Below are 18,865 nucleotides of genomic sequence, written 5' to 3' on the forward strand. Positions count from 1 at the left end.
TCTATTTCAAAATAAATCAAATAATAATAGACGAGAATTTAGAAGTTGACTTACTACAATTAAAATAACACAATCATTTCATCCATTCGTCCATTGATTTATATAGTCTGTTTTTACAGTGGTAAACACGCTCTCCACAGGACGAGTGACGGTGGGGAACTGTAGTTCTTTAGTCCACTATGAACCACGTTACAGGAGGGACTCGCGTCAACATAAAAACTACAATTCCCAGAGCACTGCAACAGCGCACATTCCGCGCCACTGTCCCAGCTTTTCACTGGGTAGCATGGCTTAATGAAGCAAAAAGAGATTTTTTTGTGCTTTACAAAAATATTAAAACAGCTAAGGCGACTTAATAATCTAAAGCTCCCCGTTTTGACTCCATCAAATCCAGACTAAACGACAGCTACTAGTCACTTGCAGGATTTAAACGTTTGTTAGCATGATACATAAAATGTTTATGTCTTTTGTTTTTAGCAATAACATCAAGCTAACAAACACATCTGCTCACAAAAAGGACTGATTTAAAGGTGAGAAGCAGTTTACAGAATTTACGAGAATCTTAATAAAAGACAGGATGCCAGTGCACTCGAGAGAAAAGAAGGAGAGCAACCATGAAGAGATGGAGGTGGATTTCGCAGAGCAAGAGGGGAGCACTTCAGAAGATGAGGATACAGAAAGCTCTTCTGTCTCCGAGGATGGAGAAAGTTCAGGTGAATCAATCTATCTATCTGTAACTTATATCTGTCCGTCTATCTATCGTTCTATCTATATGTCTATCTATCTATATATCTATTTATCTGTATGTCTGTCTGTCTATCTATATCGTTCTGTCTATCATCTATCTATCGACCTGTCTGTCTGTCTATTTGTCTAACTATCAACCTGTCTGTCTATCTATCTATATTGTTCTATCTATCTGGGTCTGTCTATCTATATCGTTCTGTCTATCTATCATCTATCTATCGACCTGTCTGTCTGTCTAACTATCAACCTGTCTGTATATCTATCTATATTGTTCTGTCTATCTATATCGATCTGTCTATCATCTATCTGTCTATCATCTATCTATCGACCTGTCTGTCTATCTGTCTAAGTATCAACCTGTCTGTATATCTATCTATATTGTTCTATCTATCTGTCTGTCTATCTATATCGATCTGTCTATCATCTATCTATCGACCTGTCTGTCTGTCAATCTGTCTAACTATCAACCTGTCTGTCTATCTATATTGTTCAATCTATCTGTGTCTGTCTATCTATATCGATCTGTCTATCTATCTATCTGATCTATCGACCTGTCTATCTGTCTAACTATCAACCTGTCTGTCTATCTATCTATATTGTTCTATCTATCTGTGTCTGTCTATCTATATCGTTCTGTCTATCTATCATCTATCTATCGACCTGTCTGTCTGTCTAACTATCAACCTGTCTGTATATCTATCTATATTGTTCTGTCTATCTATATCGATCTGTCTATCATCTATCTGTCTATCATCTATCTATCGACCTGTCTGTCTATCTGTCTAAGTATCAACCTGTCTGTATATCTATCTATATTGTTCTATCTATCTGTCTGTCTATCTATATCGATCTGTCTATCTATCTGTCTATCATCTATCTATCGACCTGTCTGTCTGTCAATCTGTCTAACTATCAACCTGTCTGTCTATCTATATTGTTCAATCTATCTGTGTCTGTCTATCTATATCGATCTGTCTATCTATCTATCTGATCTATCGACCTGTCTATCTGTCTAACTATCAACCTGTCTGTCTATCTATCTATATTGTTCTATCTATCTGTGTCTGTCTATCTATATCGTTCTGTCTATCTATCATCTATCTATCGACCTGTCTGTCTGTCTAACTATCAACCTGTCTGTATATCTATCTATATTGTTCTGTCTATCTATATCGATCTGTCTATCATCTATCTGTCTATCATCTATCTATCGACCTGTCTGTCTATCTGTCTAAGTATCAACCTGTCTGTATATCTATCTATATTGTTCTATCTATCTGTCTGTCTATCTATATCGATCTGTCTATCTATCTGTCTATCATCTATCTATCGACCTGTCTGTCTGTCAATCTGTCTAACTATCAACCTGTCTGTCTATCTATATTGTTCAATCTATCTGTGTCTGTCTATCTATATCGATCTGTCTATCTATCTATCTGATCTATCGACCTGTCTATCTGTCTAACTATCAACCTGTCTGTCTATCTATATTGTTCAATCTATCTGTGTCTGTCTATCTATATCGATCTGTCTATCTATCTGTCTATCATCTATTTATCTATCTGTGTCTGTCTATCTATATCGATCTGTCTATCTATCTATCTGATCTATCGACCTGTCTATCTGTCTAACTATCAACCTGTCTGTCTATATATCTATATTGTTTCTATCTATCTGTGTCTGTCTATCTATATCAATCTGTCTATCTATTGGCTATATCGTTTTATCTATGCTTAATTACAGAAATGGACGATGAGGACTGTGAAAGGCGAAGGATGGAATGCCTCGATGAAATGACCAATCTAGAAAAACAATTTACTGACCTCAAAGACCAGTATGAACAATCATCTTGTTTGAATTTAATCTGTGCTTGCACATGTGCAATTTACATGTGGATTTTCCACATTGGTCACTAAGATTGTATGCTTTTATTAGGTTATATAAAGAGAGACTAAATCAAGTTGATGCCAAACTCCAGGAAGTGATGTCAGGAAAGGCCCCCGAGTACCTGGAACCTCTTGCGACCCTTCAGGAGAATATGCAAGTTAGAACTAAAGTTGCAGGTCAGTCTGATGTCCAAACCGAACAGGGGATTATTGCTCTTTATTTGGTAAGCGAGTGCGTCATCTCATTGCTTAAATAATACATTTATGCATAGGTATCTACAGAGAGTTGTGCTTGGAGTCAGTGAAGAATAAATACGACTGTGAAACCCAAGCAGCACTCCAGCACTGGGAGGTGAGATGTAATCCACTATTACCTAAACAGAAGTGTTTATATTGCGTAAGGCTGTTGTAATATCTCTATTAGTCAGTTGCCACATTTGAAGCCACATCTATTTAAATGCACTTTCAGAATTAATGGCAGCATGAAATGGAAGTTGCGATAGTCTTTTCTACCCTGTTGTGACGTATATCAAAGTGAAACAGCTTCTCAGTCAATAAATAAAATTGGGCGGGACTTGATTTTGTCCACGGGATTGATTGTGGTTTGCTATTTGTCGATCTCATGTGAGTGACAGGTTGCCCCGCCCCCGAAACGCATCATCAGAGAAGAACGATGGAGGGGAAGTTATTTTGATTAAAGATTATGAGGGCACATACCTCTTCAAAGAAATAATGTTGTGCACGGATAAATCATTTATAAGAAATACTGCAATATTCTGCAACACTGCAATTTCATTGTGACTAAATGTTATGTAACTCTAATTTGGTTCAATTTATTTCTTCTAGAGTGAGAAACTCTTATTATTTGATACGGTTCAGAGTGAACTGGAGGAGAAGATCAGACGTTTGGAGGAAGACCGCCATAGTATAGATATTACCTCAGGTACTGGAATTGTTAATACGGTCACACATAATTTGTGCGCTTTTGTGTTATCTATGCAATCTTTTGCAATCATATTTCCCCTACAGAGCTCTGGAATGATGAGTTACAGTCGAGAAAAAACAAGAAGAAAGATCCCTTCAGTCCAGACAAAAAGAAAAAGCCTGTCGTTGTGTCCGATATCCTTTACCACAGCCTGCTGTATATATCCACAATCTGTCTATCGGGATTTTGCTTGAATAACCGTATGATTTGTGAGTTTCTTAACACGTAACACGCCCATATATAGTTTACATGCTGCAAGATCTGGATATATTGGAAGACTGGACTGCTATTCGGAAGGTTAGACCGTCAAAAACTCTACTCTTTTTATGTGAAGACATTTTTATTATATTGTAAGTGATGTATCGTGTTACTATCTTGTAGGCCATGGCAACATTAGGACCTCACAGAGTAAAGACAGATGGTAATATCATATTTCTTACTATATGTAATATTCATAACTATAGTAAACTATATTATTCATTTATATATATTTACATTATTAGTTTTTGAATAAATGGAATAATTATACACTACTGTTCAGATGGTTGGGGTTGGTATTATTACAATTTAAAATAACCGTTTTCTATTTTAAAATGTAATTTATTCCTGTGATGCAAAGCTGAATTTTTCAGCATCAGTCTTCAGTGTCACATGATCCTTTAGAAAATCCTTTTAATGATGCTCAAGAAACATTTGTTATTATAATCAATGTTGAAAACAGTTGTGGTGCTTAATATTTTTGTGGAAACAGGATTCTTTGATTATTGATCAATTTAATATGTCCTTTCTGAATAAAAGTATTAATTTATTTAGAAAAAATCTTACTGACCCCAAAGTTTTAAAGATTAGTGTATGTAATTATGTATCACATCTTGAGTGATTATAACTTTTCAGTTACCAGATCTTTAACCCCTGCTGTAATGGTTATACATTTGGCAAAAATGTTACAGATTTAATCCAAATCAGGGTAAACTCAGGAATTATTGTAGAATTTCCCATTTACTGAAGTGACCTTGAACAATGTACTTAGTCCCTTTTGCTCTGGGCAACTTCCTGGAGTTTTGGTGCATAATAATCTCATCAAATTCCGAAGTAGTAAATTTTTAACAAATGCCAGTTAAATATAGACACAGCATGAATGTGTGGTTAGTGCATTTGTTTTGGTTTGTACTACAGCAGGGTTTCCACAGGTCTTAAAAAGTCTTAATTTAACCTACCACAATTTAAGGCTTTAAAAATCTCTTAAAATCAATATCATGGCATTAAATTAGGGCCCTATGATTTCTGCAGTGCAGAAAATGTGGATGGAATTGCAGAATCCATTCATAAAAATGGAATTTACTGTATAATACACAGTCACAGAATTTGTCAAATTTCGGATGAATAAATCAAAAGTAGGTCAGTACACTTAAAGGGAAAGTTCATCCAAAAATGAAAATTCTGTCATCATTTATTCACCCTCATGTCGCTCCAAACCCAGAAGACTTTCGTTCATCATATTAAGCGATCAGGTCTCTTCAGAATATTTGGAATAAACTGTTTAAATCATATGGATTCGTTTTACAATCTCTTTATGAACTTTTTAAAGCGTCGAAGTGGTAGTTGTCAATGGAGGGACAGAAATCTTTCCCATTTCATTCAAATCATCTTCATTTGTGTTCCAAAGATGGATGAAAGTCTGTAAAATTTTCAGGACCATTTTTGGGGATTTGGCCTACCCAAATTTAATTCCCACATACAGTGGTCTAAATACAAAATGTTGGTGTCATTTTACAGGAAACCCTTTGAAGTTTCATAAACCACTGCTAAAAGTGATAAACATGTAATATGTTGTCTGAGCTGTAATAAACCCACCCCAAAAAGGGGGGGTTTATTACATATACAGTGGTAAATGCAATATCCCAGTGTCATTAAATTGTTTTTTCCAGTGTTTGCTGACGTATGCTGGAAACAACCAAAACTGTCTGCAGGGTGCTAGAACACACAGGGCCTGAGATTAACACTTTCAAAAATGAATTTATAACCAATAATATACAAAAGGCGCCTATTTTGTCTTTTTTTATATTTTATATACATTTGTTTATTATATCACACACAACATATAATATAATATTTATCACTTTCCGCAGTCTTTTAGTGTTTTATGTAATGTATGCATTGTGTACATACATTATGTAATGTATATACTTACATGTTTCTCACTTTTAGCAGTGTTTTTTGTAACTTAAAAAGGGTTTCCAGTAAAATGATTCCAACATTTTGTAATTAGACTGTATGTGGGTATGGGAATCTTTTCAATTGGCCAAATCCAGGTGGAGATGGTCGCAGAGTAATTTAGTGTAAATAAGTTACTTTATGTAAAACAAATGCCAAAGTGATGCATGTCTCCAGAAAGTAGACATTCTAAGCTTTCAAATGGTCAGGGTCCATAAATGAAAACAGAATAAACTATAAAAAAAAAAAAACAGATTTCATAGGGCCCTAAATTTAATGCATTTTTCTGCATTGCAAAAAAAAAAAAGGATTTTTTTTTTCCACTACTAATTCAAAACATCCTTAGGTCAAGATACATTTAACGGCATGCAAAATGAAGAAATGAAGTCTTGTTTTCTGAGAAATTGAACAAAATGAATTGATTTATTCTTAAAACAAGAACAAATATATCATTGGGTATGAAAATGACTTTCATTTGAATTGAGTTGATTTTTATGAACCCATTGGCAGATATTTGTTCTTGTTTTAATCATAAAATCACTTTCACAAGATTTCCCAAGGACTTATTGAGATTTGTTGGAAATTGTATTGTTTTTTCAAACTTTGAAGTGTCAATAATACAACTCATTGTGTGCGTAGACATTTACATTTAGAGAACATATTGACGTGTTATGTTCCCTTCAATTTATTCCTTACATTTAGGTGAATACATAAAACCTGCAGAAACCTTGTACAGTTGCTTTAAGGTGATTTTTGTTCATACTTTGTTGTAGTCTCTTCAAAGAGTGACAAACACCAGCACAATGCCCGCTCGGAGGACGGACGCTTGTTTTACGACGGGGAATGGTACAGCCGTGGACAAGCCATATGTATTGACAAGAAAGACGAGTATCCTACAAGGTGAGGGTTCCTCACCCAGACGCGCTGAATTGCCAAGCTCATATCGATTATTCTGCAGCACTTTTGCGAGTCATTTTTCTCCTGTCTTTTCTTTCAAACAGTGCTATAATAACTACAATCAATCACGATGAAGTCTGGTTTAAACGAGTCGATGGGAGCAAGTCAAAACTCTACATCTCACAGCTTCAGAAAGGCAAATACACCATAAAACATGCCTGATCTTCCTGAGATCTGATCAGATGTTTAATAGTGCCATTTTATGTACAGTATATCATTAAATACCTTTTTTGATGTTTGAAAACAGATATGTTAGTGTATTGTCTGTCATTTGAAATGTGGGGAAAGCTGGTGTTATTTTATTGTATAGTCAATGCAACACCATTTGTAAGATTATCACGCCGGACAAGGTCGACAATGTAATTTAATTACAGACGAAGTTACTACGAGGCGTGGTACTTTTGTATTTTGACGACTGGGCTCAAATTTTCCATTTGCATTATGCTTTGTTAATTGCATTAGAACCCAGTTCTGATGTGTAGTCATTGGTAATGCCGTGTCAAGCTACCAAATGGTGTCCTACTTTTTTACATTTCTGCCTCATCACTGTGTTCAGATACAAATGACATATGCCATCCTTGGTGGCTTTTCAGTGCAACGAAACGCTCTTGCTTGTGCAACATCTTATATGAAATACAGATATATGAAGTATTTTTTAGGAGTGAATAAACAAGACGTTATCACAGCTTCTCAGAGTCTCTGGCCTTTAAACAGCTGTTTACTGCCCATTGTGTTTAAGATGTGATCTGATGCTGCTCTATTTACAGTCTTATCAAGTCATGAATACTTTATATCGTACATTGTAATGTACATTTTAGTTCTGGTGATTGGTTCAGTGTTTTTTTTTTTTTTTCATGTGGGGTTATAACACTACCCTTTGGTTTTGTTCTTGTACTGTGCCTGTTGTATTTCTTGTTTTATCCATATTTTTATATCCAAATTCTGTGCTGAATGCATTTTTTTCAGTTTCTTATTCACATTGAACAAACTTTCAAATACAGCATTTCAGTATCATAAAGCTTTGTTGTCCTTTATGAATGACAAAATTCAGTCTAGATTCTAGAATAGAAATGTCATGGGTTAAAAAAAGACAATGGGGAGTCATTCTGTTATGGGAAGTTGTATAATCATTGCACAACTAATGTAGTGAGTGGAGTCAGAACTGTCCTTTACTCATGTTTTTAATGACCCGACAAGTTGATACGAGGAACATATTTTACTTTTGTACTTTTAATTTAGTACTTTTTTACTATGCAAAACAAAAACATACCTTGACTACAATATCATTGTAAAAAAAAAAGTTGCTGCCTTAAATTAAGTACATTCAATGTGGATGTTTAAGTCATATCAACTGAAATTACATTAACCCTCTGGTGCTCTTTGGTCATTTCTGACCGGAAAATTTTCTGTTTTGAAATGTTAAAAATCACTGCTTTATCGGAATGATATGAAACATGGTGACTTTTCTAGCATTAGGTATATAAACACAAAAAATTGGGGTCATGATTCGATCATGCTAATTGGTCTTAAAAAAAAAAAATAGGAAATTAACGGGAAATCGGCAAAAACACAAAAATTCTCCGAATATTTGTCTGTACAATCTACAAATCGGCCATGATGCTGAAAAAAAGTACACAGCAGTAAAGGGGTGACACTCTCAAACATCAAGAGTGTGATATTGACACATCCACTCACACACACGCCATACACACACACATACACCTATGAAAAACTGAACCTATGAACCACATTTAGAATTTTTTTAAATCACAGCTTCATCAGAATGATATGAAACTTGGTGGCATTTATATCATTAGGTATGTAAATACACACAAAAAATTGAGGCCATGATTCGAGCATGCTAAGTGGTCGTAAAAAAAAATACTCCCACTTGTGCTCTTCGGTCAAAAATGACCATAGGAAATTAGTAAAAACACAAATTCACAGAAAAAAATCTATATTTCTAACAAAACAAAAAAAAAAAACCATCTAAAACTTTATAATAAATAGTCTTTGAGAGATCAAAACAGAACTAGGGAATTCTCAAGCCTCTCCATAGAGACCTCTAGTGATTACACTCATGGTTGCAGGATTTCTTAAATAATTCCAAAAGAGGGCGCTAATCTGCCTTCAAAAAAATTATTTTGAAGGCCTAGTCTGTATCTTGACCTGAAATACTGCAATAATAATAAAACAAAAAAAATTTAAAAATAAATTTTTGTATAATTTTCAATGGCAAAAATAGATCATAATTATTGCATAAATATTGACTGTGGGGTGGAGGAAGTTTCATTTTTAGGTGTCCGGTCACTTATGACCGGGAAGATAACCAATGCAACCCCTAAACGAAGAGCACCAGAGTGGTTAAACTGACTTTAAAAAAATAAGTTGAATCTTGTACAGCTTAAAAAATTTAAAACTGCTTAACTTATTTTGATGAGTTAAAGCAATGTAAAAACATATGTTGTCATAACTTATTGTTACTCTCTTGTTTTTGCATGTATGAGTGGGCAAAGATTATGTCGGCACAATTTGATATGTTTAAACCAATTGAGACCAAGCACAACTATGCTTAAAAATGTAACACATCTTAAATAATAATTGAATAAAGGGTGAATATGTCAAAGGGCTTTTGCATGTCTTAACTCGGTGCGAAAAATTCTTAAATTCATTAAGCTATTCTTAAAGATGCAAACGTAAAATTAAATCTTGAAAAATGAAACCAAATTAAGTGAATGTATGCTTAAAACAAGAACAAATATCTGTCAATGAGTTATGAAATCTTCCATTTTAATTAAGTAGATTTTTTTTAGCACATTGGCAGATATTCAGATATTCTTGTTTTAATCACAAACTCACATAATTTTAAACAATTTCACAGAACACAAGACTTCATATTTTATGTCATTTTGCACCTCAAGTAAATATATTTTGATTTAAGAATCGTTAGACAATTCCACTGGAAAACAAGACAAAAATACTGATTAAGAACAACGTTTCTGCAGTGTGATCAGAAGGTAGTAAAAGTTATTTCAATATTTTAGTCTATTGGCTGGGAGAAGAGTGATTTATTCAAATTATAGTCAAATTAATTAATAACTAATGCATATCAGTTGGAAGTTGTATTTTAAAACTCTGAAGTGTTGCTAATAAAACAGTGTTTCTCCCTATAGACATTTACATTTAGAGAACTTACTGACGTATTGGATTCCCATCGATTTATTCTTTACATTTTCATTACTTGGTCTTATATTTATAGATCAATATTCCTAGGCTGGACATCACTTTTGGCCACTATTGTACAAGCTTTAGAGGGCATTTGTTAAAATTAAGAACTATTTGAAAGAAGCCGTTTATTCCCTTCAACAGCTGTCTGCTTTGCAAATGGACCAATGCAATAACATCATTAGTCTCAAAGCAAATCATTTGAATCAATGATACATTCCCAAAACTTTTGGCAATATAGTTTAGGAGTGTGTTAATGGGAATTTTTTTACCATTCTTCTAGAAGCGCATTTGTGAGGTCAAGCACTGATGTTGGACGAGAAGGCCTGGCTTGCAGTCTCCACTCTAATTCATCCCAAAGGTGTTCTATCGGGTTGAGGTCAAGACTGAGGTCAGGCCATTCAAATTCCTCCACACCAAACTCGCTCATCCGTGTCTTTATGGACCTTGCTTTGAGCACTGGTGGGTAGTCATGTTGGAACAGGAAGGGGCCATCCCCAAACTGTTCCCACAAAGTTGGGAGCATGAAATTGTCCAGAATGTCTTGGTATGCTGATGCACTGAGAGTTCCTTTCACTGGAACTAAGGGCCCAAGCCCAACCCCTGAAAAACAACCCACACCATAATCCCCCCCTCCACCAAACTTTACACTTGGCATGCAGGCAAGTACCGTTCTCCTGGCAACCGCCAAACCCAGACTTGTTCATCGGATTGCCAGACAGAGAAGTGCGATTCGTCACTCCAGAGAACACGTCTCCACTGCTCTAGTGTCCAGTGGCGGTGTGCTTTACACCACTGCATCGGACGCTTTGCATTGCACTTGGTGATGTAAGGCTTGGATGCAGCTGCTCAGCCATGGAAACCCATTCCATGAAGCTCTCTATGCACTGTTCTTGAGCTAATCTGTAGGGCTGTAATCTCCCAGTCGATTAGTCGATTATTGGTCGATACGTTCTGGCTCGACCAAAATTTTGATTGGTCGATTTTTTTCAGCGTTCATTTCATTAGTTTTTGCCGCGTTCATTTCATCAGTTTTCCTGCGCCGCGTTCATTTAATCAGGTGGAAAGCACTAATTGCTAATGGGGGTGTTTTCAGAGCACCCCTGTTTCACAGGTATCAGTCTGCCTTCAGAACACCCCCATTGTTTTCACTTCTTTTGGATTGGCCCAACCAACTGACGAAGAGAAGTCTCTCGCCGGTCCTTTCTTTGTTTTTCATTCCCGCTGGCTCAAACGCACACCCATAGCGGTAAACTTGAGGAACGCCCATCAACATACACATGAGGGGAAGCGTCACAACACCACGCTTCAGTCGTGCCGCAAAAGTGGATCTGTACTGTCCGTTTTGCCGCGTTCATTTAATCAGTTTTGCCGCGCCGCGTTCATTTCAACAGGTGGAAAACACTAATTGCTAATGGGGGTGTTTTCAGAGCACCCCTGTTTCACAGGTAACAGTCTGCCTTCAGAACACCCCCATTGTTTTCACTTTTGGATTAGCCCAACCCACTGGAGAAGAGAGACAGATTGAAGAAGGCTAGTTTTCTGTAACTTATATTATTTATTTAATTGTGAGAGCGTTTTTTCTGCTCTTGATCTGGCTTGTTTAATAAATATTCATTTTTTATTAAAGTGGACGTGCCTTTTGTGTTTAAGAGTAAAAACTTTAAGTTAATAGTCTATTCGTGTCTCAGCCGCGAAGCTGAGCTCAGCTGAGCTCCTAACGTTCGAGCTGCACAGAGCGGCTGAAATTATACTGTCTGTCAGTTATTATAATACATATGACAAAAACAAATTATGTTGCATATTCCTCAAAAGTTCTTGTGATGATATCTAGTTGACAATAGTACTATATTTTGGGAAGTCATAGGCTATGATATTGCGCAGGTGCACTTGATGCGACGCTGTCAGAGCTGACAGACTCGTGTGTCAGACTCATTTCAGTGCAAAATAATCAGCTCAAAAACGATTTAATATACTGCAAATAGCCTACTAGTTTTTTATGTTTATTTATAATTAATTTATGCAGACAACAAGGCTACCAAGTACTGCGCACAGTCCGCAGCTAATTAATTTAACTTTTTTTTTTCTAACGTCATTTTTAGTCGATTTTTAGTCGAAAATTTCAGGACTTCAGTCGACCAAGATTTTCTTTGGTTGATTACAGCCCTACTAATCTGAAGGCCACACAAAGTTTGGAGGTCTGTAGCTATTGACCCCGCTCTGCGATTGTATGTGGCCTACCAGTTTGTGGCTGAGTTGCTGTTGTTCCCAATTGCTTCCACTATGTTATAATACCACTAACAGATGACTGTGGAATATTTAGTGGTGAGGAAATTTCACGAATGGACTTATTGGACAGGTGGCAACCTACCACAGTACCACGCTTGAATTCACTGAATTCCTGAGCACGACCCATTCTTTCTCAAATGTTTGTAGAAGCGTCTGCATGCCTAGGTGCTTGATTTTATACACCTTTTGGGCATGGAAGTGATCGGAACGCCTGAATTCAATGATTTGGAGGGGTGTCCCAATACTTTTGGCAATATAGTCATGAGTTGTGTTGTATACGCACTATATACAAAACTGCAAGTTAGTAGTCATGGTGTATCAGTAATCATGAGTATAAATACTATACAGGTAGATAGATAGATGCACTTTATTAATCCTGAGGAGAACATTCAGGTGTAATTTGCTTGACAATTGCATGACATTGTAATTTTAATACAATGCGAGCTTTATATTGTGGCTAAATGCTGTAGCGTCAAAATAATTTAGGTGACAGGACATTGAGAAGACATGAACGTAAAAGCTACCCATAACTGCTTTTGTTATAATTCCGATTGCGTAATGACATCTTTAGATCTTTAGAGGACAACAGTTGACATTCAAGTGTGTAAGTAATAGATGTAGACATGAATAGAATTAGATTTGCAATCTCAAAAACAGCTTGAAAATACTTCACCAAAATGCTCTTCGGGTTATGCAATTTTAAGAAAAGCAAACATGCAGCATGTATAAATGTGTAAAAGCAAATTCAAAATGAACATTGTGTTGTCTTAACAAAAATATAAATATCCACCGGCATTCATTTCATTGACTGTAATCGACATTAAGACTCGTATGCAGCCTTTGATTTCAGAAAAAATGGCTACTTCATAAATATCACAGCAAATCATTTTTTAACGGAAGTTTCGAGATCACAGTTCAATTGAAATACTGTTAACAGATTACATAATAATGCTTAAATAAATGTGTTTAATCAAATAATGACACAAATATAAGATGGGAACAAAATCCTATAAGAGAAAGAAAAGTCTATTGAACTGTTAGGAATACTTGCTAACTCTAAAGCATTATAATAAATGCATTGCAAAAGGGTACAGGACATTACGTGGCATTAGTGCGCTCAAATATACAATGAACCATTCTCCAGTGTAAATGTCCTCATAAAGCAGAGTCAGCACTATATTTGAGTTCATAAAATCTTTGCAAAAGAAAGAGTGATGCACGGTTCATAGAGTAATTCATACATGTGCTCTCTGTACTGTAACGGTGATGAGCAGCAGGCCGTCGCTGTGAAGCAGTCCTGACCTTTTTTCCATTCCCCTCTCGCCATTTACACGTGCGGTCACAGCTGAAACCTCTCTACGCCAATCCCAGCGCAGAGGACAGGTGCAGGAAGCCTCTCCCTGATCACGCAAATTTCTTCTTGGTTGCAGTGAACCGTTCCATGTACTGGGCAAAGCAAAGACAAAAGCAAGTCATCGTTATATAACTTTGTAAGAAAAGAAAAAAATGTAAATCTTAATCTAGATCGTTATTAGGCTGCTAAATCACATGCTTCATATTGTCTAAAAAGAAACGCTGTTGAAAGTGGATCGGACCGAGCAGCATGACACACTTGCAGCCAATCTAGGGGGCGTATACACTCATGATGGGGGAGGAGAGAGAGTGAGCAAGAGGGAGATTTGAAGAAAGAGAGATGGCTGAGAGACATTACAAAAGAGAAAAGGTCAGAAGGGTTATGATCAGGCAAGAGCTTTAGGACCCTGAAAATGGATGCAGGCTCAGAGGTTGCATTGTTTTTGCTCCATCCGCGAGTAACATTAGTTTTGCTATGTTTCACAGAAGATATGCAGTTGTAATCTTAGCTCTAGTCACGGGTGTATTCCAGAAAACAGCCCCATGCTTGACTGAATAACTTTAATATATTTATTAAGAATCAGTGTATAGTTAATAATTTACAGAGTGACTATGCAGACTATGCATTTTTGTTTTTACATTTGATTATTTTATTTCTTTATTGAATGCTACTGTTATTTAGACCTACTGTAGCTGAAAATAAAGCACTGTTTTTGTCATATTGTTTGTAATTTACATTTTGGCAAAAAAACAGATACAATTTAATTAAATATCTATATTGTAATTATAAAATTACATTTGAAAAATATTAAATTCCTTGTATCATGAAATAAGATTTCGGTCAATCCAAAATTCAGAATAGAGGTTAGTGTTTACATGATTGATAATAATGTGATTGTTGCAAACATCTCAAAGTCATAATTTTGGTATAGTGACAACACTAATCTATATAAAAAAGTATTTGCTGATATTCTCTTTTTTTTGTTATGTTGGTTTACAAATTTGTACCTTTTTACATTTTTACTCTTTAAGTTTTACATTTTGTCAAGGTCTTGTTAACATTTATACCTTTTTATAGTACTACTGAATGCCAAAGTTGCAAGTTAAATTAAATGTTTTTAAATAAAATTGTTGAAAATTATTGTGATAAATTAGTCGATAGATTAATCGATATAAAAATAGTCGTTAGTGGCAGCCCTAGATCGCGCAGAGCCTCTGAAGCCCTTCGAAGCGCTTTGAAACCGCATTGATTTGGACCTTCAACATTTTGGTTGTCATGGAAGTCAATGGTATGGATAAAAATCCTGGAATGTTTTCCTCAAAAAAATTATTTTCTTTTCGACTAAAGAAAGAAAGACATGAACATCTAGGATGAGATGGGGGTGAGTATAATTTTCTTTTTTGAAGTGAACTAATCCTTTAAACTGGGTCCTAAATGCTTTGAGATTTAATGCACATAACCACATTAATGTTCTGAAATTAACTGAAAATGTCCTAAGAAAAATTACTGGTGTGCGTCTTGAGACAAAACAATGGCACTGACATATTTTAAGTTAAGTTGCTTTTAGTTCAAACATTTCAAACATGCATTCTAGTCAAGGAATAGGCTTAAACCTTGTCTGTGAAACCGGGGGTAAATTGCCCTTGGATTAATTCTGAATTATATTTGGAGGAAATTAGATCCAAAGGTTTTTCCCAGGTAACTTAGGGGCAAGTTGTATTGTGTCAGCTGTATAATATAAACAAATCTGAATTTAAATTAACTGAATGGTTCAAGTCATAGCTAGGTTTCTTCTTGGAATTTCTTATTACACCATGCTGAAATGACGGGTTAGATTGTGTGGGATTTGACTTTGTTTAAAAAACAAATACTTAAGACGAGTTTTGTTTTACATTGAAACTTAAACTGCGGTATTTTCCATATTGGAAAAAACTTGACAAAACTAAGCTGACAGATAACATTGGACCTGGAATATAACCTGAAAACAATTAATTTGTATTATGCCTTCTAGCCTGACGTTGTCATACTCAACTCTAGTCAGAATATGATGTCAAATGTGGGCGGGGCTAAGTTCGACTGGCATTCTTATAAAAGACATAAGATCTAAATCTATAAAAATAAAGGTTCTAAAAGGGGGTTTACGCAACAAGAACATTTTCGGTTGCCCAAAGAACCTTTCAGTGAATAGTACTTTGCATTTTTCTTAGTGGAATGGAAAGGTTCCATTGATGCTAAAGGTTCTTAATGGAAACAGAGATTACTTGTCATGACTTACTTTGTCATATCCTTCTAGGTCACGCATTTGTTTCACTTCAAACAGGTTCCCCTCCACAGACAGCAGGGACACCTGGGACTCTGTGAGGATGGAGATGGGGATAGAGGAGAGCTCCAGACAGTTCTCCTCCAGCCGTAAGACCTTCAGTCTGGGAGCACGAGACACCTCTGGAGTCAGGGTTGAAATCTGAAACAGAACAAACACAGTGCAAAACGTCACCTTGACACCCCTATACCATGATGACATGACATTTCCTGAACGCAATCAACTAAAAACTCACCTGGTTCTGATTGAGGTTGATTTCAATGGCTTGCAGTTCGGCCACCTCTGCAGGAACCACATGGATCCGATTCTTGGACAGATCCAGAACATCGAGCTGGCGAAGGCTGCCGAGTCCACTGGGAAACTCCTTGAAGTGATTCCCAGACAGGTTTAGGGTGCGCAAGGACTTCAGTTGACCCAACGACGCAGGAAGCTGATTTAACTGGTTTCCATTTAAAATAAGAGTCTCCAGCTTCTTGAGTTTCCCGATTTCATTTGGTAAACTGGCTGTACACATAAAAAAATAAAAAATAAAAATTCACACATTAATGGAGTGCTTAAGGGTTCATATAATAGAAAACAGGTTGTTGCAATAATATAAAGAGTTTAATCTACTGTGTACACAATAGAGGAAACTAAGCAGCAAAAATCAAATACTAATATACTTACTGTGTATTTATACATTGATCAGGCATTTTATATAATATATATATATATATAGTATATAACGCTTATCCCTTTGGCTGCGCTACATGATAACGCAATCATTAATTGAAGTGCTATTTAACCATTCAAGCACGATAAGATGCAAACAGAACTCAAATCTTTACAGTTACGTGTCTGTCAAGTGGCTCTCTGTGACCAAACACCCGAATCGCGCACAGAATACCACTTGAGACAGCCCCGCACTGAGCTCTCTTTCGCGCTTGAACAGACAAAAACACACAAAATGGTCAAAATTCCCATTTTGTTGAGTATCCTTGTAAGTATCCATTCACAATGAATGCAGAGATTTGTGAGAAAACAGAATGTGTGTCAGCTCTTAAAGTGACAGCAACCTAATAAACCCGCTGCTGTCTATCATTAATTTTAATTATGTCCGCACAATTCGGCATTACCTTATCACAAATAAAATAGACAGTGGCTCAGTGGTTCGGATGCTGAGAGTTTATGGAGACTGGTACACACATCTGTCGTCAAACTTTGCATTTTGAAATTTTACATAATAGGTCACTTTAAGAATTTGCAATACAAGTTTATTCAATATATTAATTAAAAAAGTCTATAGACATGGTAGGTGTCAACTACCCCAAAATGAGCCTACTTAATTCTAATAGTCAACAGAGTGAAAATAACTTATGTTTTCATTGCAACTTTAAAATATATATAGAATGGTAATTTTATCTTTATGTAGCTATTTGTCATTACTTACTCAGTTTATTGCTGCTTATGGTAAGACTCTTGAGGTGCTGGAAGCCTCCTATGAATTCTGGAAGCACCTCGATTTTGTTGTTGGACAGATCAACTGTCCGCAGGTTTGCGGTGAGTTTCTGCAGCTCCTCCGGGAACTATATAAACAAAAAAACACATGAGCTGTCAATAATCCAAGAGGATGTCGCTGCTGCTAAGTGCATCGGAGTGGGGAATGTGATTACCACAAGCCTATTAGTACCTCTGTCAAACTCTTTCCGGTCAGCTGAAAGACTCCAGTCTTCTGAGATGTTTCCAAATGAGCTTTGAGCGCACTGTTCCCCATTTACAGGATATGGATGTTGCAGATGCCGTTGAATTCTATATCAGGAAATCCACTGGGAGACTAAAATAAAGCAATAAATAGCATTTGCACGTTAAATGAAGTCTAGTTAGCCCCTAAATGAACCATGGTTCTTGCATAGTAAAGCATAATTTAACTATTAGCATGGTAAGATCAATACAATTATGGTTTCAATAAAATACAACAGAACGTGTTATGAAAAATAAACCTATAGATACAAACACCAAAGATTGTATTAATGTATACTATTAGATTTATTCACTGACGTTTACTGATTTATTTTCAACATTTCAGCTAAAATCTCACTGTCATAGTAGTTGTTACCACTGTAAAAGCGTGGCACATATAAATGCAGATACCATTTACGTAATCTCTTGAGCTAAACAAACACATGGTACACTGAACAAAATATAATATTTCAGAACTTTAGCGTAAAGTCTAATTAACAACGAGCAGTCAAAAATATGAACATGCACTATTGAAAACCGCAGTTGACAGCTGTAAAACATTCGACCTAATACTATTACTTCACAGTAATACTTGCTTTAGCCTGCTGCTAGCTCGACTGTAACGTTAAATCCAGTTTGACAATGTGTACAGCAGGAAAAGTTTACAGAATCCAGTTGGCTAGAGCTAAAGAACCTTCATTAAGCGCTAAATAAATGTGTTAAAAAAAAGTAATAAAATATAGTTGGATGGTGATCTACGGTGGTAATCAAATGGTTATCCAGGCAACTTTGTCCATCCCCAGATTGATGTTTGTTTATGTATGAAGCTGCTGCACCTCCCTCCCGCTGGATGGCAGTAATAGACAACGTGTCTTCCATTTCATACTCTGTATATCGCCACTTAGTGGCTTGGCTGTGAAACGACCTCAAAAAAACTTCTACTATCACAACCTAAATGTCTAAAAGAAAATTATATTTTTATGTTAATCCCAAAATGTGCTCAGATATTGACAGGGCCTTATTTGAGTTCTTTTGGGGCGGAATATGTAAAAAGAAAAAATAGAACTTTTTCAGAGGTGTGCTTAAAGGGGCTATATGCGTTTTTCTGAAATTTAAACTCGCAACTGACACCTGTGGCCAAAAAACAGAACTGCTCTCATTTTCTGCTC

At 36.0% G+C, this 18,865-nt stretch overlaps 2 protein-coding genes across 4 annotated transcripts; one reads left to right on the forward strand and one right to left on the reverse strand.

Annotated features, from left to right (window-relative positions):
* Positions 1-230: 230 nt before the first annotated feature.
* Positions 231-7,804, forward strand: brms1la (BRMS1 like transcriptional repressor a). Of its 2 annotated transcripts, XM_079832287.1 has the most exons (10): positions 231-713; positions 2,491-2,581; positions 2,683-2,810; positions 2,906-2,985; positions 3,480-3,576; positions 3,663-3,752; positions 3,851-3,915; positions 4,000-4,039; positions 6,606-6,732; positions 6,834-7,804. In XM_079832287.1, exons 1-10 carry the CDS (start codon positions 578-580, stop codon positions 6,949-6,951), a joined length of 972 nt encoding a protein of 323 aa, XP_079688413.1. In that variant the 5' UTR covers positions 231-577; the 3' UTR covers positions 6,952-7,804. The 2 variants fall into 2 exon arrangements, with proteins under 2 accessions (XP_079688413.1, XP_079688414.1); XM_079832288.1 differs by lacking the exon at positions 4,000-4,039.
* Positions 7,805-12,166: 4,362 nt separating this feature from the next.
* Positions 12,167-18,537, reverse strand: lrrc57 (leucine rich repeat containing 57). Of its 2 annotated transcripts, XM_079832293.1 has the most exons (6): positions 18,293-18,537; positions 17,647-17,790; positions 17,407-17,542; positions 16,213-16,481; positions 15,933-16,118; positions 12,173-13,749 (listed from the first exon to the last, which is right to left on the reverse strand). In XM_079832293.1, exons 2-6 carry the CDS (start codon positions 17,728-17,730, stop codon positions 13,708-13,710), a joined length of 717 nt encoding a protein of 238 aa, XP_079688419.1. In that variant the 5' UTR covers positions 17,731-17,790; positions 18,293-18,537; the 3' UTR covers positions 12,173-13,707. The 2 variants fall into 2 exon arrangements, with proteins under 2 accessions (XP_079688420.1, XP_079688419.1); XM_079832294.1 differs by having other exon boundaries at positions 12,167-13,749; positions 17,647-18,535.
* Positions 18,538-18,865: the final 328 nt, after the last annotated feature.

The sequence above is a fragment of the Gobio gobio genome (assembly GCF_949357685.1).
Source record: "Gobio gobio genome assembly, chromosome: 13".
In the NCBI taxonomy this organism is placed as follows: Eukaryota; Metazoa; Chordata; class Actinopteri; order Cypriniformes; family Gobionidae; genus Gobio; species Gobio gobio.